The sequence below is a fragment of the Tenebrio molitor genome, chromosome 7, assembly GCF_963966145.1.
Source record: "Tenebrio molitor chromosome 7, icTenMoli1.1, whole genome shotgun sequence".
Taxonomy (NCBI): domain Eukaryota; kingdom Metazoa; phylum Arthropoda; class Insecta; order Coleoptera; family Tenebrionidae; genus Tenebrio; species Tenebrio molitor.
In genome coordinates, this window is record NC_091052.1 from 19,085,709 (window position 1) to 19,112,857 (window position 27,149).

At 33.5% G+C, this 27,149-nt stretch overlaps 1 protein-coding gene and 1 long non-coding RNA gene across 2 annotated transcripts in view; one reads left to right on the forward strand and one right to left on the reverse strand.

Annotated features, from left to right (window-relative positions):
- The window catches only part of LOC138134777 (uncharacterized), a 167,004-nt gene that overhangs the window by 128,373 nt on the left and 11,482 nt on the right, over positions 1-27,149 (forward strand). The window lies entirely within an intron of this gene.
- Positions 19,947-20,710, reverse strand: LOC138135613 (fatty acid-binding protein, adipocyte-like). Its single transcript, XM_069054387.1, has 4 exons — positions 20,551-20,710; positions 20,316-20,488; positions 20,155-20,259; positions 19,947-20,093 (listed from the first exon to the last, which is right to left on the reverse strand). Exons 1-4 carry the CDS (start codon positions 20,618-20,620, stop codon positions 20,040-20,042), a joined length of 402 nt encoding a protein of 133 aa, XP_068910488.1. The 5' UTR covers positions 20,621-20,710; the 3' UTR covers positions 19,947-20,039.

Below are 27,149 nucleotides of genomic sequence, written 5' to 3' on the forward strand. Positions count from 1 at the left end.
CCGATCGAGCCTTTGAAACACATTTTTAGCTGGTCGCACTCTCTGTGGATATGTTTCTCCATATCCTCTTGAAGCCATAGTTTAATTACCCCTACGTTGTCTTAGAATTAAGTACATATCGCAGTATTCTACAAAATCAAACATTTTTGCAGGAACTTTTTAAATGTCACCTCTGACTTTCAAAATAATAAAACAATGAATATTGAATAAATTGTTTCCAAGTTACTAAAAAGATTCATTGTTACATTGCAATGTTGCCGTCATATTTTCAGTGATAATTTGCAAAACTTTGAAGAAAAGTAGTTTCTTTATTACTCAACACAAGTTGTTACCATTGTGCACAAAACGTAAACTGGTTAATCACCGAACAATTGACATATATTTTACAACAAAATATATCTTCAATTTGATGATATTGACTTCTGAAAGTGAAGTCTTTGAAGGTTCATAGCGCAAGAAGTGAGCTCGATAGAATTTTTATAACATTTTTCCCGGGCCTACATTGGATTACTCTATTTAGTCATGTACCGCTAATCCGCTATTTTTGGGACACCCTGTATAAACCATAGTATCTTCAATAAGTGAATAAACCGAAAAAGTGGTTAATCATTTTAAATTCATTCATTCAAGTCCATATTAACTTAATTCCATCCAGAACGAGACGCTTCTGGATGTTCTAGTAAATGCGTTATTTGCCCTCCGGGTTTTCAAATTTCTAATTACAAACATGAAAAGACAAAATTAACATTTTTTCCTATCCTCTACTCTTTCTTTTTCTATTCTTTCCCTCCTATTCCACTTTCTCTCCCCTATTCCCCAAACACATGCCACTACCTTATTTGCTTTCCTCAGTATCTCTCTGATAATCCGTGGCTCTTTCATTGTATGTGTGAAAGTATTTGAACTCATTTACTTGTTCTACAGTGTGGAACAAAATGATTGTCATCTAGTTTGCTTTGGAATTTTTGCACATGTAAATATTCCTGCACCGCTCTACTTTTTTTTTGGAGTGCCTAACTATTAGTTCTGTCAAAAAATGTCACCAATCGAATTGACAATTGTTACAATTTACTAAATTGAATTAACAAACGTTGGTGGCCACTTTCAACACTAGCTGTGACGTACTTTTGTTAGCTCCTTTTCAATTTCAATCTCAACTTTGCATTCTTATGCGGAATCTGGAAAAGTGCCCCGAATGCTTGCAGCGTTTCCACGTTTAATGGCAAGAGAAATCCTTTCGAAAAGGAATTCCTTTGATTTTGAATCGCCTGATTCCGCAATAAGTCGGTTTCCGATGACATTAATGAAATCAAAGTGCAAAATAAAACATTTGGTCAGCCGAAAAGTCTAATACTTACAAATGTCGCTCTGTAAAATACCCATACTCTAATGTAAATAACAAACTATTAGAGTTTCTGATTAACGAATTAGCTTGTTTAAGTCATTTTTTTAGAGAGAGACAGTAAACAGTTATTATTCTCTTGTAATTTTTAGTCTGTTAAAACATCTGTTTCTTCTAGAGTTCCTTGAGGCTCTATTTCTGGATTTCTATCTTCACCCGCCTATTGTTGATTTTCTCTAGTTATCTGCCTAGAAAATTAACTGAAAGTAAATTCAGTCCGCTTATGTAAGGTTTTCTTCTTTTAAAAATGCATTTTAAGTGTATATCCTCCAATAGTTATTTGTACAACTATGTATGAGTGTCATACTTTTTTTCACGAATTTGCAGATTGATTAACGAGGGCGTAGCCCGAGTTAATCAAGCAAATAAGTGAAAAAAAGAGACTTTCATAACGTGTTGTACACACTATTTTTGTGCATATCGAAAAAAGTTGAGAAATTTGGTCTAAAAGGATTTATGCAAAATTTCAAAAAAATAAAATAAATAAATATGCTTTGACAATCATCTCCAAGAAGATGGAATAAAATGATGTAAAAAAGTACTACTTTCACTACGATTTTTCGTGTAAAAAAGTGCTACTTTCTTTTTTTAAAGCATATATCCTAGAGGTAACTTTGCATTGACGTACGTTTTATAAAATATGATATATAGGGTGTATTTTAAAAATATGCCGAAATTTTACCTACGAGGTTGTGGGACAACCTAGAAGACTAAAAGCAGTTAAAAAAATTTTACCTCAAAAATTAAATGTCAATTTATTTTTTGACAGAATTTTTTAAATATTTTTTCCGAGTTCTACATGAAGCCAGTAGCTCGCGGTTAAAGTTTGGCAGGACATTTACCTAACACCCTGTATATTACAGTGTTTTTCTGTTGGTTTTTCTCTTTTGTCAATTGTATTTCAGTATTTCTCAAAACTATTTCATATTTACGTCACTTTGACATTTAATAGAAATAGGAAATAGTTTTGAGAAATAGCGAAATACAATTGACAAAAGAGGAAAACCAAAAGAAAAACAGTGTAATAAATAACGTAAGCGTAAAAGTATTTTGATCGTGTCTAAAATTAAGCAAGTACCAACCATTTCGTTGTAAAATTGTAACTAGTTATTAACTGTAAGGAAATACTTCAAAGATTCTCTTTACTTTCGCTTTTTGAACTTCAACAACAGTTATGTCTGCCTTGAAGGCAGTGCCTTCATTTGTTTGCACTCTGAGAAATTACAGTCTTCCTAATTGCAACCTGACCAGTTCTAATTTTCACAATTCTAATAATAGTAAAAATGTCATAATATGGTCACAGAGGAACAATATTTCAACACGACAAGAACGGTCGTATTTCATTAAATCGTTTTTTGGTGAGTAGACAATTAAAAATAAAATCGGAGCATAAAAGCCCAGATTGGACAAATGGACAATGTTAAAGAAAATAAAAGTGATATATTATAATTGCAACTGAGCGGTAATCAAACCTTTAACAGCCGGAATTAAAGTGGGAAATAAACTGTCCTCCCCTAAAAAGTCCCTTTATTGAAGGTATAAACCACGAAACGGAGTCGAAGAGTTAAAAATGGATACAAGTAATAAAAAACCTTTTATATGGCATAAAACTCAGCAAGAATTCATACAAAAAGACACTTTGTAAATAACGTCTGGCATTCAGTGCTGACATTGCTCGGCATACAGGTGGTCCAAAAAGATAAATCGTGTGACAGCATCGGTTTGAGTGTTTCTGATCCGCATTTGTTGCGTTTTTACTCAACAAAGTCGCTTGATCCTTTGCACTCCTCGGAGAGTTAACCTCACATATCACACGTCTGAGTGCAAACAGAGCAGACGCGTTATGTTGGTACTAAGGTTAATTAAAAGTTATGGCACAGCAGCGACATTTTCTATACTGCTGACCCAAACATATTCCAGAGGGACGCGGCGTCTCATGGGATGGAGGAGAGTTGGTGCTGGTGTTCCGGGCTTCGGCGAACGCTCGTGATATACCGCAACATCGGCTGCATGTTTCCTGTGTTTTGCTAACAGTGAACAGCCGCGAACCCCAACACAATACATCCACAATCAGATCGGTTGTCGTGTTCTCTGTTCTGTTCATAGCGGTTTCATTTATACTTGCAATTCTGTACAAACGCGGTCTTTACCTGGAATGTTTAGAAATTGGATGAATGGAAAAGATCCGCGCAAGGTGGGGTGCTGTTGTTATCACGGCTCCGGCTGCTAATATTAAAATTTTCCGGGGGAATTCATCGTGTTATATTTAGTAATTTGTCTGAAGTTTCTTTTTAATTTCTCCGGGAAATGCCTAAACTTGGGCTGGGTTGGGTTAATTAAAAACAAATCTGGTAAACGTGGATTTGAAAGATTCAAACTGGTAAAGGCAGAGGTGTAAATCACGAACAATGTGAAGGTAGTTAAGATCAATTAGTTAATTGGTTTCGGGATCATTCGTAAAATGATGGAATTAGGAGGAGAGGCAACTCGGTCAACTTGACAGATCGTCAGTGTAATTAAAGTTGATGTCTTTTGATGTTGTAAGAGCTTCACTGCTAGAAATTCAATAAATTCTCCTCAACTTGTGCAAGTAATTGACGTTAATACTTTATAATGGACGAGTTACTTCACAATTTAATTCGTTTATTAAACCATTTATGGATATTGCGATCGATTCACATTCTATTAAAGCGCACAGTTTGGGACACGGATTCTATGATGTTGAAAAAAGTTTTTGTTGTCCAGTTGAAAATACATAATTTTATAGGAATAGGTTTAATTCGTAGATATAAATTTATTCCGAGAAGAACACAGTCAACAGTTCAACACCCACAGAACTTAAATGCGTAGGCGGATACCCCGAGCCAAAACTGAAAGTTTTCTCCAGTAGTAATTTAATTGGTGATGTTTTTGAAACTGTTAAAAATAATAACATTGACACAGAACATAATAAAACACAACAAAGTCAAAATGTGAAGGCGAGACGCCGGTAATTATGTTGAATAGCACACTATTACTTGATATTAATATCCGTAATAGTGTATGTCCTCCGGCAAAATTGCCGTGCCGCCGGGTGGTGGAGGGTTGATAAAGATAATACATTTTTAAGTTAATTAAGTTAAATCCTTAGATCTTAGTTTGGTTTATCATTTTCTGACAAATATTTACCACTCGGCGAAATCGATCAAAACTACACTATACAGAGATTCACGAGGAATAACAAGCCTGACCAAATTCTCGATGCAACCAGCAGTATTTACATTTTCGCAACTTACTTTATAAAACTTAAAAAAAAAGTACATTTATCAAATATCTTTTGTTTTCTTTCGGTGAAGGAAATACAAAGCGCAAGTGATGTGTTCTGTGACACAAACTCTCATTTCTGTCTAATTTTTTTTATACCATTTGATAAATAAAGCATAATAAGATTGAGAAAAACAGTCGGCCGAATTCATCTTTCGTAAAATAGGGGTGTTCAACAGATTAAAAATCAGCTGATTGTTACTGTGACCGCTGTTCTCTGCTGTGACTGGTTTTGCCACGCCACTGGAATATTTTGTCCGCGCAGATTTTCCCCACCAAATGTCATATCTCAGAGCGGCCTTACTCTACTTGAGATGCGCAGATAGCACTTGCAAGAAAGACCGAAAATCCTCCGACGGCTTCGTTTACAGTGGGTGTCTACCCACTACTTCCCACAATTTCACTGCGCATCTATTTCCCAAGTATCAAGCTACATTTTGCGACTTGTAACGGGCCTTCAAATAAATTTATATTTAGAGCAACCTATGGAAATTCAATTGTTTGCAACATTTTTCCAGCGTAGAAAATGACATAAGAAACGTCTGACATTTTTGTAGTGCATTCTCCCTATTGCCCCTCCACGGAATATGACAATATGAAATTGGGAAAAAGCTTACTATGTAACCTGTGTAACTCTGGAGAATAATTGGTTACCTACAAAAATTACTTTACACTGTTAACAGAATTAGAATGTTGCCTACGCCTACTCTAAATATATATTTATTTGAAGGCTCGATACTTGCGTACAATACATACCAGCATTGAAGCATCGTACAACAACAAACGTATTGCTGTGATCTCTATTTATTTATTAGTTTAATCAGTTTTTACGTAGATAGTTCCAAAATTTGTCCGGACCACGAAAGAATTGAACCTGTGTAACTCCCTGGTGTTGTTAATGAAATACATAAATAACTTCAATTGAGATTAACTGAGTTTAGTTTGGGCATCACGGTGCTGTTATATTATAGTTAGCTGCCATAATAGAAAATCCCATTGGAGATTAAATAAAGAGTAATTAAAGGAACTCTTTCTTTATGCATTTATGCATGCAAAGGTCTTACTTATTTACCAGAGAATTAAAGATAGATTACCTGGTCTATTAAAATATTAAATAAACTGGATAGAGCACTGTAACTGTAATAAACAAACGGTTAGGTAATGATGTGAAATGACAAAGAGTTAAACGGTGTTGGATTTCGCACTATTACGATAAGGAAAATCAACTTATTTTTAATGCATTTTTGTAAATGTGTCTTTTTATTCATAATGGTTTCATAAAGAAAAAATTCCATGACATTCTCCTTTCCGTCAATAGCTTATTATTATATCCTACCGTGCGATCAACAATTATTTAGATCAAAGAAGGCTTTGAGATCTGACTTCCACAGATGCTCTGGAATTTATGGAAGTTTTTCCGGTTTCAATTTAAATTTGTAAATTTTTGCCGAAACTCGACCAAACAGGCAGTTCATTTCCCGTTATTGAAAACACCATTACGAAAGTAAGATGAATCTTTTCTGTTCTGAAGTAAAAATCATTTTTGCGTTAAAATTTGATTCATAGTGACAGTTGTTTGACGTTCATTAGTTGAGTCAGCAAAGATATGAAAAATTTGACACTGTCAAAGTCATAGCAGCCCCTTATCTAAGTAAGTGTTGATCGCACCGTATTTCTTTCTGTATTTAAAATGTTTTCACCCTATATAGTGGAGAAGTCAATTTAATATAAATAGTGTCATAGTTAGAGCGCGGATTAATAAGCATAAAAAAACACAAAATAAGCGCTTAAATAAGCATAAAAATTTTAGAAAATAAGCATAAAAAATGGCATAAAATTTTAAAATAAGCTCAAAGGTTACAGTAAATAATTAGTTCAAAACTCAATGAATAAATTGATATATTAAATATTTACTTGTTTATTATCTCAAAACTAAAATTAACTCAAACATAAAATAAAACAATTGCTAAAAACACTAAAGCATAGAGTGACAGATCTAAAAAAGACACTTCTCTACCTATTCACTTTATGCAGAATCATTTCTAAATGAACTAATAATCAGGTGTTTTTCTGAATTTTCAACTGAAAATCCCATTCTTCTGTCGGTAAGAACATTTTTGAAGAAAGAAAAACTTCGTTCGACCTCCACACTAGTAATGGGAGCGTTTTTAAATTTCGGAATAATATTAATAGATACATCTATCGTCAGATTTTCAAGAATGTCTCCTTTTATGACTTTTGATATTTTTTTCAAAATCATGAATCCTTCATTCTTAGTTAAAACTTCATTCATTTTTTTTGAAACAGCATTACCAAAAGGTCCTCTTACTTTTGCGACTTCTTTTTCAAAATTTTCTATTATTTCAACCGATTCTACCAAAGGAAGATCCCTCGATTCCAGCTTTTTTATGGCTTCGACAATGAAACTGTAGTTAGTCTTGATAAATGCCAAGTTTTTTTTGACTGTTTCATTTTTTAAGACTTTTTGACATTTTGTAACTGCTTCAGAAGTGGATGGTGAAAATTCTAACACAATTTCCTTGAAGGAATCAAAATGATCGGCATAATAACAAGCAGCAGCCAGCCATGTACCCCACCTTGTTAAAATGGGTTCAGGGGGAAGTGGTACGTTTGGCATTTTTTCTCGAAATATTTGAACTCTCAAGGGAGCCTTTAAGAAAATTTTCTTTCCAGCACTGATTAAAGTATTTACCAGTGGAAACTGCATCCTAATAGTTTCCGCCACACGATTGAGCCCGTGTGCTAGACAAGTGCAGTGGGTTAAATTTTCATAAAAGATTTTTAAATTGGAATATGTTTTCACCATATAGGCAGCAGCGTCGGAAAGCATTAGCAATATTTTCTTGTTTGGTACAGGGTTTGGCAAAAAGAAGTTTGTTAATCCTTCATTGATGAATCGAGTAACAGTATTGTTGTTAGTTTGTTCTAACTGCTTAGAACTAATTAAAAACGCTTTTGATGCACAATTTTCATCCAATACTCCAATCATTAAATGAGCTATGTATCGTCCACAAGAATCTGTGGTTTCATCTACACAGAACCATATATAATTATTTGCAATTATCTTCTTTATTTCTTCGATTACATTTTTGTAAACTAAGTCGACATAGCTTTTGCGAAGGGTTGATTCTGCAGGAACATGTCTGCCAGTGTATTTTTGTAAAAAAACTTTTAAATACATTGTTATTTAGTTTTGTTAGAGGTATATTAGAAGATATCATCGAATTACATAAATCAAAGTAAAATTCTTGTTCATCTGTTACTGAGCTACAAGCTAACGACTGGGCAATGGTCTGTTGTTTACTTCCACTTTTTAATTTTTTCAAATTTTCTTTATGAATTGTAGTTTTAAGATGCTGCATTATATTGTATTTCTTTTCACAATTGATCTACAAAATAATACATTGGCAAAATAATTTTCAGATCTAATCCAAAAATCTTACCGTTTTGAGGCACACTTGACAAATTAATTTGCAGTTTTCATATCTTAATTCGGAGTGACCTCGTATCCAATCGTCGACGGAAGGTTTAGCTTTGGGCATTTTTCAAAAAGTAGGTACACGCAAAACACCAACGTACACACTAAAAATACGCTCGAGGTATGTTACCAGATAAAGAACCAAATAAACACTAAACTAAGAAATGATCTTCCGCAATGTTCCAGTAAAACAAAAAAAAAATAACAGGTGAATTTCTATCCAATCCGGGAAGGGCGGCGGCATGAACTTCACAAGTTTTCCCAGAATTGCGTCGGGAGTTTTATTTGTATGGAACAAAAAAATGACATGGGAAGTCATAAAATTGGTTCACAGAGAAAGCCGGTCGCAAGCGGTGTCTCATCAAACAGGGGTGTAATCTATAAAATAATAAGACGTGATGCACTAAATATTGATGGGCCAATGCGGATCTGAATTACACGCGACAACTGGTGATTTACGACCTGCAATAGCCTTTGATAATGCCGATTTAGATTCTGAATTTACCTTCTTGTCAGCAACCTTGTCAAAACGGAAATTTGCACCAAAATTCCTGAAATATGCACCAAAATGGCACGAAAAAAATTAATATGCATGAAAATGAAAAATAAGCAAATAAGCTTAAAAAAAAATTGTTCATTCTTTTTTTTTGTCGTAGTTTATATATATACAAAGTTTTAACGCTGTGCCATTAAGAATTATCAATGGCATAATACCTAGGAATCCGCGCTCTAGTCATAGTCATGATTTCTCTCCGCTGCCACGTACGAGTAAGTTCCATCATCAAGCACAAATATTGTTACCTCGTTTGCTCAATGGTTTTTCGGCTGTGCTGTGACTTTTTACCTTCTTTTGTTTCTTTCTTGGCATCACATTGTAAAATGTTAAAATAATTATTTTTATCTAATCCCGTGGGATAAATGACACTTATCCCACTCATTTGAGTGGAATAAGGAACTTCATTACCGGACGCATTTCATTACTCCACTCAGTGGGATAAATGACCTTCATTACCCCACTCAGTGGGATAAGTAAGTCATTATTCCACTGAGTGGTGTAATGAAACTGGCGGAAATAAATAAGATTTACCTTTTTTTTTAAATTCGGGGCGGTCTTAGATAAAATTTTGTACATAACACGTGGGCTAAAGCATATTACAGGAAACTCGTGTGATTACAGATGAACTCGGGCTAACGCCCTCGTCATCTGCAATCTTCACACTCGAATCCTGTAATATTGCTTTTATCCCACTAATTGTGTAATAGTTATTTATGGTATAAGTGGGTTATTTAAGATATTACCCACGAGAGGTATTTGTAACCTACGAGGGCTTGCCCGAGTAGGTTATTACCTCGAGTGGGTAGTACTTAATAACCCACGTATGCCATACAACGTTTTATCCAATATTCCAAAATTTTTAGATAATGACATTATTGATGAAATTCTGCTCCCGATGGGTTATGAACGTTAATAACCCACGGTGCTAATGGCAACGTGGGTTATGTATGTTATAACCCACGGTGCAAATGGCAACGTGGGTTAAAACAACAGACTAGTTATAGCCCAGTTTACTCAATTAAAACTAACTAGTAAAACACGATATTACTATTGAATGTTGGATAAATAACTATTATGTTACGGGCAATGTGAGAAATCAGTTAATCAGCGAAATGCTTAGCCAATCTACATAACGTCTAAATGGGCTTGCAATTAGCGGAGTGGCTGTTGTTTTAGTTTCTTCGTAGTTTGATAAGCGTGTTTTAGATAATATGCCTCATAAGACACTGTCTTCACTTTAGCTAAAGTATTCATTAGTCAAAGTGAGGAATTGAATCTAATAATATGTAGATACACGTTGTGTGTTTTTGACTTGACTTTTGACTTGTTAAGTGACCAAAAAATGTTAACAATTTTTCTCTCATCACGAAAAAATGTTGAAGTTAATTATAACATTATATAATATAATATTATACCGGGTGTTCACTCTCACAGTAGTACATAGGCAGTTAACAATGTGCATTCAGTCGACAGGTATTATGCCATTATTTCTATACATCAATAACATTAAAGAATAATATTAAAATAGGTAATTAACAGTTTAAGCAGATTTTATTATAAATTCTTAAAAAATAAACAATACTAAAGAAAGATAAAATCGCAATTAATATGCAAATAACTTCCCTTTTTGAAATAAGCAGCACCCCACTCTGTTATAAAAAGCATTTCTTACACTGGCCAACTGCCTCTCAGTAATTAACAGGCACTCGGCAGATATTGCTTCTCTCAAACGATTCATACCTGGGTGGCGTCTTTTGTAAATTGGTGGTCCCACAAGAAAAAGTCGCAAGGCGCTAAATCAGGAGATCTTGCTGGCCGATTTATAACACCACCTATACCAATCCAACAATTTGGAAATTAATAATTTAAAACATTTCTAACATTTAAATCGAAATGCCCGGGACACCTTAGTTACTACGTAATACTGAATTGAAATTGAAAGTTTGCGCCCAAGAAATTTATGAACCGCTATCTTTTATAATGATTGTGATAAGCGGAAAATTATCGTCCAATTAGTCTTACATTGGTCTCATGCAAGCCCATAGGAAAAATAATTTCAAGCAAAATCATATCGTTGGATCCCTGGATATTGTAGGTATATTTTCATTTGGAAAAGACGTTTGATCGAGTTCGACATTCACAAATTAGAACATAACGGGATAAGGGGACTGTTACTTCCCTGGATTGAAGCCTTCTTATCTAACAGGTCCTTCAAAGTTAAAGTAGGTAATGCTTATTCTGGCAAATGCCCAGTTGTGTCTGGTAATTATTCTCTAATTTTCAATAATACCAACTCACACATTAATTGAAAATGACTGCTGGAAGTGACGCTCTTGGGTTTGCTTGGTTTTCAATTTCGGGAAGAATTTCTTCTTCTGCATCGAAAATGCGATCTCGTTGGCGACCAAGATTGCCCTTATTCATTTCGAAACGCCCGAAATCGCGAAGATGCCGCACAACGTTTACAAAGGTTCGTGCATTGGGAAATTTCCTTTGAGGAAACCTTTTACCGTAGATTTGGCGTGCTCGCTCTGAATGTCCACCGGCTTCGCCAAGAATCAAAACCATATCGGTTTTCTCCAGGTTACCTATTGTGGGTTTCTGTCACAGGTTAAAATATCTATACAACTTTCTAAATCGCCCTGTATATTCAATAGAGCCCAAAAAATATAAGAAATATAAGTACAGTCGCGGAATCAAAATAAATCAAGATGACAAAATATGACAAGAGAAAAAATGAGGTTATATTAACGTAAAAGTTGTTTTAGAGTTTACAATATGAAAATGACAATACTGTCCGAAAATTTATTTCCGCAACTGTACATATAATTTCTTTCAGGTTGCTATTTAATTTTTTATTGATGAAGAAGAACGTTAAACTCCCAACAAATGTTTGTATCATTATATTGGATTTAATAGACGAAACGGCTAAGATAATTGCTATTTAAGATCCTAAAGTTCATAATTTGCTGTAGTGCGATAATTAGTTTAATTTGGATTAGATTAATTAATTAGGATTTTACATTAGACGATTGCAAAAATGAAATGTTGCATTAAAATAAAAGAGACCTCTGACAAGTGAGCACAAACGCGAGAGCCGGATCTCCGACATCCCTCTTTAAATATAAAACTTCAAGTAATAATTTATTCATTAAAATGTAAAAGCTGTTTAATTTTAACTCTTCATTTCAGTTTGCAAATAGTGAATTGATTCAGGCGCAGTAAAATAATTCCAGATTTACTTAACAATGGCACTGTTATTGACATTCGGTTCATTACAAAGTTTGTCTATTGTATAAGCCGATCGCAAAGCTTATATAAGAGACTAATATAATTTGTGTTTGTTGAAAACTTAAATTATAAATGGCACACACGCAACTTAAATATAACTCAATTGGTAGGATATCAAAAGCACCATGCACTTTAATTAAGTGCCGCTCGAGTGTGCTTTCAGCCGATGAAATTATATTTTCAAGTTTTTCATTTTTCAAGATTTGTCACAGAGCAGATGTCTTTCAAAATTATTCGTTCATTCAGGGAAAAAATGATGTGATTGTAATAAATCTTCCGGAACAGGGTAATTTGTTACGAAATTGCTTTATGTGGAGCTTGTAATTTAAAAAAAAAATTATAAGGACATCTGAAAGCGCACTGCATTTAATACCCTTACAAAACCCGTATAAATTAAATTGATTTGTTTTACATCCCACTAACTAGAAAGTTATAGGGTAAATGTAAAACGATTCCACCTGCTCTCCATAAACCTTAGATTCTCAAATATGATTTATGAGCCTATAAATTACGACTTTATGTGGAAAATTGAATAAAACACAGAAAACACTATAATGTTCCAGAATCGAAGTGTTGTATATCATCTGATAATGAAAGGACAAGGCTTTCCTTTCAATTTTATTAGGCTGATGATGGAGTGCATGTTCACGAACTTTTGTCTTAGTGAATCCAAAGTATATGTAAGCACAATAGGTGCTTCCGAAGAAGATAGACGAGAGTTTTTGATTAGAACAGAATTATCCAAAGCAAACGACGCTACTTATCTACGTTTTCGACATTACGAGCATCAACTTACCAATTATTTTGAAATCGACCCTCGCCAGACCCTGGAATGGTTCCTACGTCAAAAGTAATTATTACGTAAATCACATGACGCATTTAAACCGCCCTCACCTTGGTGTTCGACAAGTTTCGTTTGTGTTTCAGTGAGAGTGTAGGTATAGTTTTGAACCGATTCCATAAAGCTTCGCTGAAATTTACATTTAATCTTTAACGCAAACTGAGGATTTTGCGATAGGACAGCGCCGCCACGGCAAAATGGACGAATGAGGTATGACGGCTATAATAATCTGACAAAATGAGGGTGTAAATAATTTAATAAATAGGTGAGATTATATCGCTGCGGTTGGGTCGGGATCCGCATCTCATGAAACATTCAAGCGTTTATTACACAGGAGCCACCATACATATACATACATTAGCACTTAGGTGTACGCAACGCACAATAAATTTCTACGTTTGTTACGGCTTATTCACGCCCGATGACCTAAAAAATTTTTAATGAAATCGTCGGTAAGTGTAATTTGCTTGAATGTTTCATTAGTTAGTTTTTCCGTCGTAATTAAATGCTTCCAGGTAGGCTTTTCCTGAAATATAAATTATATTATGAGCACTTTAAAGTAGGCTTTTTGGTAAAGAGACTTTAAATTGATGTCGGTGGGAGATGAAAATACGTCGTTTTTATCAAAAAACGTAATTCGTAAACACTGTCCAAAAAACTCCTTCAAATATGTGCCTACTTTTGGAGCACCTACGCGCTCACTTATTCGTGATTTTATCATTACTAACGGGCGTTCAGTGTATACTGAATAAATTAAAATTAAGTCAAGCTGAAATTCAAAGCTTGCTTAGCAATTTCGTATCTTTTTTATTCTCGAATAAAAAAGGAAATTTGGTAGTGCCCTTAGCCTTTCTGCCACATAGTCGAAACAAAACAACCATAAAAATTAGAGAACATCATATCTAATTTTTTTTTCTCATCCACCCATCAAAGTCAAGTCACTTAATCTACATCTTCTTATTTTTTATTTAGTTGGGGAATTCCATTGAAAAAAAAGTTGTTGACCTTCTCGCTCTCGTTTAACCTTGTTGAATCACAGGATTCTATCGATCTTGCTCTACCGTGTCCGTTTAAAAACGAAACAGTAAGTGCGGAGGATAATAAATCTTATAAATTGAACAATAGGTTAGGGGTGCGTAGAGTGTGTTTATCTACCGACAAGCAATTATGCGAAAAATCAATCCTGTCCTAGAAAAATATTACTTAGCGACATGATTGTCTCAATTTTATCAAGTTTTTTGTTGCAGCAATTTTGCCAAAAGAATTGATTAATTTGTTTAGCAATTTGTCCACTACAGAAACTTCACTATTCAGTAGAACAAAAAATACTCAGAAGTGTGTTTCGAGAAAAAGGCATTTTAGTAATTTTTTTCAACTGCTGATTTTTTTTTAAGCTTAGTCAAATGAAAACAGACAACAACGCATTAAAGCGATAGGAGTTGTTAGAAGCACCAGTGAATATCAAGATTAGCCTCTCAGATTTTTGGTTGTAAGATATAGAGGTACCTCTACAAGAGGTGTTGCAAATGATTGGTATGAAGCTGAAACAGAATGTGGAATAAGATCGTTTGTGCTTTTTCACCCTATATTTCGTCTTAACCCTAACAGTACGTTCTGCGATATTCAGTAACGAATCTCATTTTTGCTTTGGTATGCATGATGATCCTTATACCTAAGTACATGGAGTCAGAAGAATTCGTTGTGAAAGGCAAAATTGGTCATTTTTAATGAAATGTAGTCGATACTGTAGGCACTACGATTTGGGGTGCCATTTGCTGGGGTAGCTATTACTTCTGATCTCTATTCAGGGCAGTATGACTGTAGTCCGCTGGGTTAAATAGGTTCTAGAAACCGTTGCTGTCAAAATGTTGGTGAAATTGAAAATTTCAACAGTATAATGCTCGTCCACATATTCTTTATGTCACCACAGACCTTTTAGAACAATCTCAAATTTATTTTTTCTCTCGGTCATCAAGCCATTTCACTTTTCAACAATTAAATATGATTGTTGGGGATGCTCCAGCATTTCCATTTGAAGATATCTCAGCTCGTTTTAGACAGATAATCTTATACAATCAACAACAAACATTTAAAATTGTGGTGATTAACTGTTGTAAAAAATGATGAAGAAATACATATTTTTTTAACTGAAAATGTGCATTGCATTGTTTATGATTTAACTCAACATTTCTGAGACAATGTTGATGGTTTGGCCAGCTTAAAAGTACCGCTTTTATCATTATAGGAGTAATATCATCAGCAGCAGCAACATCGGACGCGGTCAGTGTTTGGATGGGTGGCTGGCAGGGAAATCGCGTTTTGACATATGAACCAACTCCGACGTAGATGCCAGTTGAAAACCGGGCGTATAGAAGGTAAAGGATAATATTTAAAAAAATGCAATATCAAAGAAATTATCATTACTTAATAGAATTTTTCATAATACATGTTTTAAAGGGCAGAATTCCCATCACTACTGAAATGTAAACAAAGCTGAAAAGTTATAATTTAATATAAATGTATACCCGTTAAGCCCACTATACATTAGCAGAATATAATTATCACAAAATTCTCATCGATAAAAGCGTAATACATTCAAAATTCCGGTATTACTGAGAACGATGATTAAGTGCGGAACATCCAATTTCCATAAAATACAACCAAATAATTAATTCTTTGGCAGGTTTTAGTTCCGAACACGCATAACTCATTTTGATCTCATTATTCATTCAATTAAAGGTGTCGAGATAAATTGATACTGAAACATTTCAGTCTTTTAATTGGTTTGTACTAGCATAAAAAGTTATTTGGTTATTTTCTACCAATATTAAAAACGTTAATATTTAGAAAATATTGCAAATGGAACAGCACATTTTTTATCGATTTGCTGGTTTTGACCAATAACAGAGCAGTAAACGTAATGATTCATTATGAATAATCCCTAGTAACAGGATGGTAAAACAGTTTTCGTTTTATGATGGTAACAGATAATAGCTACAATAATGAAAATACTCGATAAAACTAAACTCTAAGTTCGGTAGCATTACAGTTATTAATACCATAAAGAACTGATAATGATCGAACGAATAATTATGTTGTTATAATCAATTAAGCTCATTTCATTAATTTATAGTTCGTACGCTGACACATTGCACGTTTTTAAATTCTAATTTCAAAACATAACGTAGTGAAAAATACTAAATTCCCCATCTCAATTTATGGAGTATACGACAATACACGCAGAGTGACTGTTAATAGTGGATAAAAATGTGTACCTACTGCTTTTTCATTACATCAATGTTTTTTAAGACAACAGAATACACTTTTTCTTCTATTATTTTGTTAAAAAGAATGATAATAATTATAATTGAAATTTTTTAATAAACAATTGTCAAAACATTGTCATGTTGGTATGAGCCAAACAGTGATTTTCGTGATAATACGGTTAGTCACACTGAGTATCAACATTTTTTTAAAGTAACTGGGCCTCCGCCCTGACCAGCGAGAGTTTATTTCAAATTCGAAAAAGATTTCTGCTAATTTCTCCTTCAATTTGTTTTGAAAATGAATTCGCGGAAGAAAGGTACGGGAAGTGAAGTGAACATAACCTTAACTACGATTTGGTGTCAAATTGTTATACAGCTGGTCCATATGCGTACATTTTATGGTGGTACAGAGTGGTTTTTTACTTAATTTTGACATTGACATTTGTTTATTAAAAAAATTTCACTATAAGTATACCGTGCCTTCAAATAAATTTGGAGTAGAGTAGACTGTGACTTATTGTCTAGAGATATTTTCATATTTGATGGTGGAAACAAAAGACTGAGAAATGTCACAAATTTGTATTGTCAGTGTCAAATTTCTCAAAGACGTTCGTGATTTCGACAGAAATGCAGCAAATTGGCAATAAGAAAGTTATTAATCGTCGAACTAGAGACATAATTTGCAATACGTTTGATTATATGAAAATAACTTTTCCTTTTGAAGCACTGACAAAACTGGTTTCCTTTGAATTTATTTTTTCAATCTATTTACCGAAAATTTAAATTTAACTAGACATTCCTTTTTACGGCATTTATGAGAAATTTGACACTGACAATACAATTTTGTGACATTTCTCAGTCTTTTGTTTCCGTCACCAAATATGAAAATACCTCTAGTAACGATTGGTAGACTTTGGAGCACTGACAGTTGTCAAATTAATTCAAATTACAAAAGTTGTGAGGCATTCATTTATAATTAATTTTTATTACTTATTTATAATAAGATGAGATAAGATAAAATTTTTCTTCTTGAAAGTAATTTTCGAAGTGGTAGGTTTGAAAACGGACAATATGTTTATTCAATTAATCAGTGCATACAGGAGTTCCGTCAACAGTTTCCTAATCTTGGAACCACTTGTACACAGCTTGTAAAACAAATTCATGCTTTACATTTACATCCACAGAAAAATTGGTGTTTAGCTAGTGGTTTCGAGAAGGCGAATCATCGGACCAATATTTCTTAACCAAACCGTAACTGCTGCAAGATATCGCAATGATTTATTAGAATCCTTTCTCAATGAGTTACATGACGATGAATTTACCGAAGATAATGCTACAGCACATTCCACGCGTCAAACAAGTGCTTATTTGAAAGAATTCTTTTGACACCCGAGTGGTGGAATTTCCTGCAAGGTCTCCATATGTTACAATAATGGACTACTTTGTTTATCCACACCTCAAAAACACAGTTTTTAGAAGCACTATCGAAGAACTTTGTTAGGCTACTAGAGATGTTCGTGCTAACATAATCCCCTAACCATGGAAAACGCATTTGACGACATGGAGCCGCGAGTTCGTTTGTGCATTCAAACTGAAAGACAACATTTTGAACTGCTCCTAAGAAACGTACACATTTATCATTAGCTAAGAAAGTGGAAACAAAAGTAGCCGGATTTTGATATCAGAGGAACTATTAAATTATTGTCCTCGGATGACTCATTAGCTTTATTCAATGAAGATGTTGCTGAAGAATTAAAAAAAAAAACATCCTTCACCATCTAGCGAACTATTTTTCCCAGACGCTTTCAAACCAGGAGACTTTTCTTTAATAGTCAATGAGCAAAACGTTCGAGGAGCTATCAATTCCTTTTCTGCCGGTTCTTCACCAGTTTTAGATGGCATGAGACCACAATACTTGAAATATATCATATCTTTGTCAGCGGGTGAAGCAGGTCAGCAGATACTAAGAGCTTGAACAAAACTGTGTAATTTTTTATTGTCTGGCCAACTTCCTTCAGAAATTTGTCATTTATTATATGGTGCGTCTTTATGTGGCCTTCGTAAGAAAGATGGAGGAATTCGATTTCAAAAACGCCTTTAACTCAGTTGAACGGGATTGTATTCTATAATAAGTGCAAGTGTTGGAGCGCAGCAAGGAGATCCTGGTCCCATGATTTTTAGTCTTGCCATTCAACCAATTGTTTTATCTTTGGATTCTCAGCTGAATATTTGGTATTTAGATCATGGAACCTTAGCTGATTACCCAGAAGTAATTTTGTCTGACATTAAGAAAGTTATCAATTTATCCAGAAAAATTGGTCCTGAATTAAACTTTAACAAATGCGAGATCTTTTGGCGTTCTGGAGACACAAATTTAAAAGTCATTAAGGAATTTCAAAATTTGATACCAGGTATTAAAATTTGTGCCCGAGGTTTATCACTTTTAGGTTCTCCAATCTTTGAAAATCTCTCAACGCTGAACTTCTTAGCAGACACGTGGCTTATAACGGGTGTTTTTTTTATTAAGAACAACTCCATTTTCGAAATTTTCTAATTATATTAATTCACTTGATTCTTCTTTAAAGTCTTCTTTAGAAAGAATACTAATTTACGTTTAACTGATTTACAACGGTGTCAGTCCACTTTACCGATTAGATTTGGTGAATTGGAAATTCGCCGCATTTCCGCTATTTGCCTCCTATTTTCAATTCATGGTGTTAAAAAGCTTGTTTCTCTATTACTAAATTCAAAGAATAATGAGCTTATTATTCACCATTATGAGAACGAAAGACCTAGAGACTTGGCTTGTTTTAAGGCTTTGCAATGCAGAGAATCAGAATCTTGGTTACATGCAATACGTTCTCCTAATATTGATACTCTCTTAGATAACACTCCAAGTTTGTTTTGGTTTAAGGTTGGGTTGTAATCTTTGAACCCCTCATATTTGCAAATGCAATGCGAAAGTTGACGAAATTGGCATCCACGGTCTAAGTTGTTCCAAAACCAGTGGTAGATTTTCCAGACACAGTGAAATTAATTATATTATCAACCGCTCTTTGCCTTCTATTCATGTTATTTCAACTTTAGAACCAAACGGACTGTCTCGGGATGATGGAAAACGCCCAGATGGGATGACTTTAGTACCGTGGACTAAAGGTCAATCTTTAGTTTGGGAAGTTACTGTTGGAGATACACTTGCAGTTACACAGACAGTTACGTTTTGAAAAAATCTGAAGTTTCAGGTTTTGCCGCTGAAATCGCTTCAAACGCAAACATAGCAAATATAGTTCAATTATTTCGTCAAATTACATATTTAAAGGTTTAGCCTTTAAAACCTTAGGCCCTTGGTGCAAAGAAGCTATCGATTTCATTAATGTCATCGAAAACCGACTTATTGCGGAAAGAGGCGATTCAAAATCAACGAAATTCTTTTTCGAAAGGATTTCCCTGGAAACGGTGCAAGTATTCGGGGAACTTTTCAAGATTCGGTATTATTATCGGAAATTTTTGTATTGTAAAACAAAAATAGTATGTAAGTACTTCATACATTACCTAATATTTTATATTTTTTGTTTTAAATTTTACGTTTCCTTTATAAGTTTTTATTTTACGATCATAATAAACACGTGCACTGTGCTGTCTTTAAAAATTGCTTGTTGCCAACTTCATAATAAAATCACAACCTGCTCCAATTCCGCATTTATTTGAATCATGAATTCACTTTCAAATCACTGATCCCATTATCACCTGATGTAATATTTATTTAAACAAAGATTACAACTCAGCTGTTACTGCATGATGTGATTTTTATTCAATTTATAAGATCTTACTATACAAGATAAGTTAACATAAATCACATTTAATACATTTTCTAACAATATTTAAATTCTCTTGTAGATTCTTTTGCTTTGTGGACCCTTATCACTGGTCATGGTCTACAAACAGAAAAAAAAAAATATGAGTAGAAAAAGAAATTTTCTTGGGCTTTAAACTTACGACAACAAGTTCGGTGTCGGAGAATTTGTACACTCTGGTTCCAACTTTGCCGGTTGGAGTTTTTGAGTTCACCGTCAAGGTATCACCGTTGAGTTGGGCCGTGCTCTTGAAAGCAAAGCAACATTATTTAACCCAGACAAAGATGGAGATTTAATACTTACTTTGAGGGTGATGTTATTAGGCATCGGTTCGTCTACTTCCTGGCCCAATATAAAAGTCGATGAGGCGTTCTCCACTCCGGAGTCGCTGTTCAATGAAATTTTGTTCCCATCAACGACCACTTCAAGTTTAGGTTTGAGTGTGTCAGCTGCTTTGGCTTTATCTTCAGGAATGCCTACGGAAGCAAATTAGTCAATCAATAAATGAACTCCGTCTAATAAGATTATTACTGCATACCTAGAGTGACAAGGTACTCCACAAAATTCTCGTTCTTGACGTGTTGGTATTTTCCTGCGATCTGAACCATGTTTGTCGTTTAATACGAAACTTCCAAATTAAACTGCACAGGGCTTGGAGGAGCACCGGCTTTTATATGATTCGTCAAGTTGCTTTTTCACCGAAAAAAGATAAGATTTATTTGATCTCGTTATCGTAACATGTATCTGCAAATTGCAACTTAACCTTACGTCCTTACGTTGCAATAAAAGTGATTAAATTTAGATACAATTTTTTGCAAATAAAAGTGGAAACATGAAACTCAACGTTTCGTACTAACAATGACGTTTCTTTGTTTTTATATTTCATCCTCCAGCAAAGAGTTTAATAAAAAACTATATTTCGCATCGATCTCATTAATTATTTTCTCTCATCAACGCCAAACTCCAAAGAATGTCATTGCTTATGCATTGTCCACTAATGGAAATTTTATGTTGTGCAAGTGATACACCGATCCGTTATTTGGTTTTAGAAAAATATCGATAATTTTTTGCACTCTCAATGAATAGAAATGTATTCCCGTTGCAAAACGCACGGTTCGAAACATTGCATCACCACAATCTGATATTGTTTCGTTTGTTATTTACCCAAAGCTCCAGAAGAATGTTTAGCATTTAGAATTGTGGAATACATATTTCGGTTACTCATTGTTTTGTTGTTCGGTACTTATTAAATAATATTATTGTTCCATTACTTCAGCTGCTAACGGTGTAATTAATTAAATACGATAGCGAAGCCTGCGAGGCTAATGTAGTATTGATTTTGCAGAATTCTGATTGATTGATATTTTATTGAGTTGAAAATAATGACACTCCAGGGATATTGAGTGACTATCTAGTTAAATTTAAAATTTTCAGGAAGATGAATAATGCTGCAAAAACCTCTTTCTGAAAGTCATTATAAAATTTTCTTTTACCTTGAAAGTGAAGGGTTTTTATCAAAACAACTGATTGCTCGTTATCTCTCTGTGCAGCCTATTTAAAATCTTAAAATATACTTTGTATCTTTGAACCTGCACCATGATATAGACAGACAGTGATGAAAATATTCCAGATGTTGATTTTCCGCAATCTGTTTATACCTATCGTTAATTAATTCAAAATAAAACAAACACGAAATTGTAATGTGTTTACACAAATACATTACCATAACCGTACATCTACATAAACAAATTCGTAAATATTGAAACAACGAACATGTGTACGTACATTGTATGGTTGTTTTTTTCTTTCATATAAATCAGAAAATAGGTGTGAATATTCCACTAGTGAAAATATAACTAAGTAATATTATATAATATTGTGACACCACCACAATAGTATATTATACACCAAGGTGAAGAAGTTCATGATTATAGCCAGAGCGCCAAGATTAGAGCCCGAGGCGTGCTGAGGACTTCTTCACCGTGGTTTATATACTATTTTTTTCACTACTAGATACGTTAAAACCCTTTCTGATAATAATTATTAATCAAATTATTTTGTCTGATGCGCGAGTTCTCATGTTTCAACGGTTGCTATGAAAATCGTCTACGTTAACCAATGAAATCAACGAAAATCTTTCGTTGCTAATTGACGGCTGTTCATTATTGACCTTGGGAGAGAAATTCTACTTCTGGGGTCGGTTCGAGAGTCAATAATGACGCCTTCTGAGACTAGTAGTGAAAAAAATATTCGACAATCTTTGACTACTCGTGGTATTATAACTGAAATTTGTTATTTTAAACATTGATTTGGTTTATTGAATAGTCTGTTGAATACAACTCGTAGTCAAAGATAGTAGGATATTTTTCCGATGGTATCACTCATGGTCATTACGCTTTCGAACACCATTCGTGCTACGCACTCATGGCGTTCATAAAGCGAATGATCATTCGTGATACCACCACAAAAATATTCGACAATCTTTGACTATTCGTGGTATTATAACTGACAATTTACACAAAGCTGTATGCATTTAAAATTCTTTTTTATTTTTTTCTGTAGTAAAGCCTTCAAAATTAAGATTGTACTCATTTATTCAATAATCTGTGAAGTGTCAAAATTTAAAAATCATGATTTTGAGTTTGTTCTCTTTTGATCTAGTTGGAGAACTTATATAATGAATAAGATTATCAAATGATAAAAATTGTATATCAAAAACTTCCATAAACTGTCTGATTTAAAATGCTCTCTTATCAGTCGTGCAAATACTTGAACGTTAAAAATCATACCGTGAACCGTGAACCGTGAACCGTGACTAATACAAGGCGGGTGTTATATAAAATATATCAACTAAACGTTAATTAATATTATCAATTGAATAGTACAAGATAATCATTTTTAATTTAATACAAAGTGCAATGTTTTCTAATTTTACACGATAGTCTTTAGACTGAATAGCGCATAAAGAAATGATGTATAATCGGTTATTTATTAAAAAAAAAATAATTATTTGTGTGATATTTTAGTAACGTTCTACTAGCAATGAACCCAAACGAGGAAATAGGTATAATTTCCGCCGACTTCACATGTTCCCAAAGCTTACAAAGTAGGAAGTATCTTCGTGACTTCACCCCGTGTTATATTATTCAAACCTTTCAAGAATATAGTAATAATATATCATTTTGATGGGTGATATTTCAATACAGTTCGTCGACAATTACATCTAATGCACATCCGTCTTCTGCTTAATCTCACGAAGTTGATGCTCAAGAATAAATTTTTAAAGTGAATCGCATCACGCATGACTTCTACTTTTTGGAGATGATGAACCAACGAAAAAAATCTTTTACATTATTAAATAATTTATTACTGGATTATTATTTATTACCAACTCATCGTTTATCATACAATCTCTATGATTCTTAATTCCAGACTTAAATATCTGGGAACATGATTGTTTATCACTTAAAGAAGATAATTCTGGTTATAGATTGATGATTCATAATTTATCCAAATAGAGGACATGTTCTAAAGTACGATATTCTGTGAACAATGAAGTTTCAAATTGCATTTAGTCATTTATTAAATAATGGAACTAGGTTTGATAAGGTTAACGTACAATTTTGTATTGTCATTGACAATTTTCGACAAATAAAATTGGATTTTAGTTAATTCTGAAACAATTTATTTAGATTTTTTACTGGATGTAACGAAAGTTGTATTTAACTGGATAACAGTTTTTAATTTAAAAGAAACAGAAACTTTGTTAAATATTCTGTTCAGTTAACAAAACAATGAAAGTCCAATTATGAAACAAAAAATATTCATTATATTATTATAATATGCAGTTAAATTAACGTCAGAAATACCGAATTATATTTGTTTGTTGGGTTATTGAAAGAAAAGTTAATTTAATAACAGAATTTGTTATTTTTACCTTTGCTCGTTTTACATATGGCAGAATTATCATGCGTTCAAATGAAAACCTGGGCTGAGTAGGTGTTGAAAAAAGTAAACCATTTGGAACAGTGTAAAGTTTGAATTTCCCGCCGTTTGACACGAATGACATTTGTTTATGTTTAATCGGCACATGATTGAACATGTTTGTTTTTAGCAAAAGGTGCCCTCAGATATTTGCTTTGAGAATAGGAATCGTTAGTTATTCTATTTTTAATGTAAAACTTTGCAAAGGAAGAAAAACAGAAAGATGTTTTATTTATAAATTTTAGGTTAGGATTTCATTTGAACGCACGATGTAACATTCTTGTGACTCATTTTAATGCTATAGTATAGTGCTAAAAATTCTCTGAACGCTCTGCTACGAAGATAGTCCTGAAACAAACGTTTTTATCTACACATGGAGTATCCGTCTGTGTGGTTCTCTGTTTGAATCCACTTAATTGAAAAACTAATAGATTGATTTTCCTCAAATAAAGTTTGTCAAAAAGGGATCATTCCTGCTATGTTTTGCATTTTATTTCATCACGAAGTGCTTTTTTCTGTTTCGTCGATTTTAATCTAAGCGACGTGCGGTCGTGTCACCCCACGCTGCCATCCGAAATGCCAGAAGATGAGTTAATGTTTTCAAACAGGATCAATTTGGTCTAAATGTGCTGTAACTATTCGTAGTTGATAGGAAACAGCTTGAGCAAAGAATTACTCGAAACTTTGTAGAAATAAAAAAAATATCAGTTAATGTTGACGTTGTCGCATTTGTTAAAATATGAGAGCAAAGCCCCAGGCAAAATCTAGTTTGAATAAAAATGTTCATCCTACATGGTTTGGTAAATGTAAAAGCTTTGAATTAAATGTTGAGATAATAATTTTGTATTTAAAAATATACATACTATATAACTATAACTAGTAAAAAAATTGTATATTGTAAAGGTTAAATTTGGCAAAAATCTATTTAAAATAAAATCAAAACCATCAGTTTAAAGTTTACATTCATTTGTAAAATGTCGGCTAAATATTGTGGATAAAATGCGTTCTAAACCCAGCTATCTTTTTTGCACAACGTTAATGTTTTATGACTTTTTTAAAATGACGATCTTCGTTGTGAGCAAATACGCGGACTGAACATAACATGTAGAAAACTTCAGAATTTTATAAATTCCTTTTAAAACGTTTGAAACATTCGTACAAAGCTTTTCTACAACATCCTTTTAGTGCGGTAATTAGATTTTTATTTTTGCTTGCTACATATCGTGTAGAATAACTTGAACGAAATTCAGAAAAACATGACATTTTGTAATCCAATTAACAAAGCTAAAGTTTGACATTTTTGACTCAAGACTTCAGCGACAGAAGTACTTTTTCTGCCATTGGCAGCGTCAGTGAAAAGTATTTTTTCACGTTTTTATTATTTCTTTTATAATTTGCCTGTTGTGGAGGATCATATTTATAAACCCTGCTGCATGTTCACAAGATTCTCTGTCAAGTTTAAAATTTCTGGACTTGTAAAAACTGGTAGAACTAGTATCGTGTGATCCATTGAATTTGTAATTAGAGTTGGCGCTGGAACTGAAGCCGTAGGTCTTTTTGAATCGATACACTTATTTGTGTATAAATTAATGTTACAAAATGCTATCAGTGGAGTTAAACGAAGGGCTCGTTTGTGCTTAGAACAAAATGGTGAACACTTTCAGCATCTGTTGTAACAATGTTTAATAAAATAAACATTACCATTGTAATTTTTCTCTTAATCCCTCGAATCCTTAATTCGCCATTTTCTGTTTTACAATTGTCATTAAATGTGACGTTTGCCGCGATAGTTCAGGATTAGACATGCGTTGACACTCCCGGCGCCAACTCTAATTACAAATTCAATGGATCGCACGATATTAGTGAAGTATTTTATTACAACTAGAACCTCCATTTTATCCGCAAATTTCACTGAACAACTGACTAATTTTTTTAAAAGCAAAAAGAAGCACTAAGTCATTTCATAAAACGTGTGTTAGTGTCAGTAAATAATCATTTGTCGTTTTAAACAGGTTTCATTTGTCAGTTAACCCGTTCACAACGGCAACAAATGACGAATCACCCTCGTATATTCGTATATGGCCAATGGCTTCTAAATTGGATAATCCTTATCCTCTTAGAAAACGTTATTTACACTTCAGTACAACTACAAACAGAGAACTAGTAATAACAACAGTGCTACAGTTTGACTAATAATATTTCTGTTATACAGGATGATTTATAATAGATGTAAAAAACTTTGACATCGTGTTTGGGAAGAAAAAAATGTTATATGAATCTAGGTCCTATTTTGTACAGTACTAAATCAGATTTAAATTTTATTGAAATAATGATTAAAGTGCAACTTTAAAATCTAGTAGCCATGGAAATAAACAACATAATTTCTAAAACAATTGTAACAAGTTGGTAGTTGTCAAAATCAATGAGTTTAGTGTAGCTGAACATGCAGATATTGTTTATCTGATTATCTGTATGGGTATTGTGACGGTAACATCTTCAAGCGTCTAGATAGTATTTCCTGATAGACGTTTTATTTTGGTCCCCAAGATCTCGAGACTTAAATCCCTGGGATTTTTTTCTTTGGGGCCATTTGAAGCAACTACTTTACAGTGTCGAAATAAAAACACGTGAACAATTACTTGACCAAATAACAAATAGATTTAATGAAATTCGTCAAGATGATGCAACAATAGGACGTGTTTACGACTCAATGGTTCGCAGGTGTCATGCTTGCATTCGAGCTCAAGCAGGACATTTTGAACAACTTTCATAGGCAATCTTTTTCTGGCATAGTAATTTATTTTTCTAGTTATCCATTTTTGAAAGTTGTCTTTAATTACTGGGTGCCCCAAAATTCGAGAAACAGCTTAGTTGTTAAAGTCATTAAAATAAACTAGGCAAAAATGAATAGGGAATTCCACAATTTTTCTTGGAAAGCAAAGTAATTGTCCCAATCCTCTCACGTATTCTTAAACACTAGATAAATTTAAAATGTAACAAATACTTGAAACATTACATTTAATATGTATATACCGGGTGTAGAATTGGTTTACGAGACATAGGATTTTACATGTAAAAATAAGGAGATCCAATTATTGGCTCCCCTAATAATTTTATGGCAAAATGGTTAAGATGAAAGTTAGAGAGAATTAA

Bases quoted from the DNA above. Each gene is read 5' to 3' on its own strand.
- LOC138135613 (XM_069054387.1), bottom strand. From the start codon at position 20,620: ATGGTTCAGATCGCAGGAAAATACCAACACGTCAAGAACGAGAATTTT. The intron at 20,260-20,315 runs GTAAGTATTAAA...TTTGCTTTCAAG, and splicing joins CTAATAACATCACCCTCAAA to AGCACGGCCCAACTCAACGG. The intron at 20,094-20,154 runs GTAAGTTTAAAG...TTCTGTTTGTAG, and splicing joins CCGACACCGAACTTGTTGTC to ACCATGACCAGTGATAAGGG.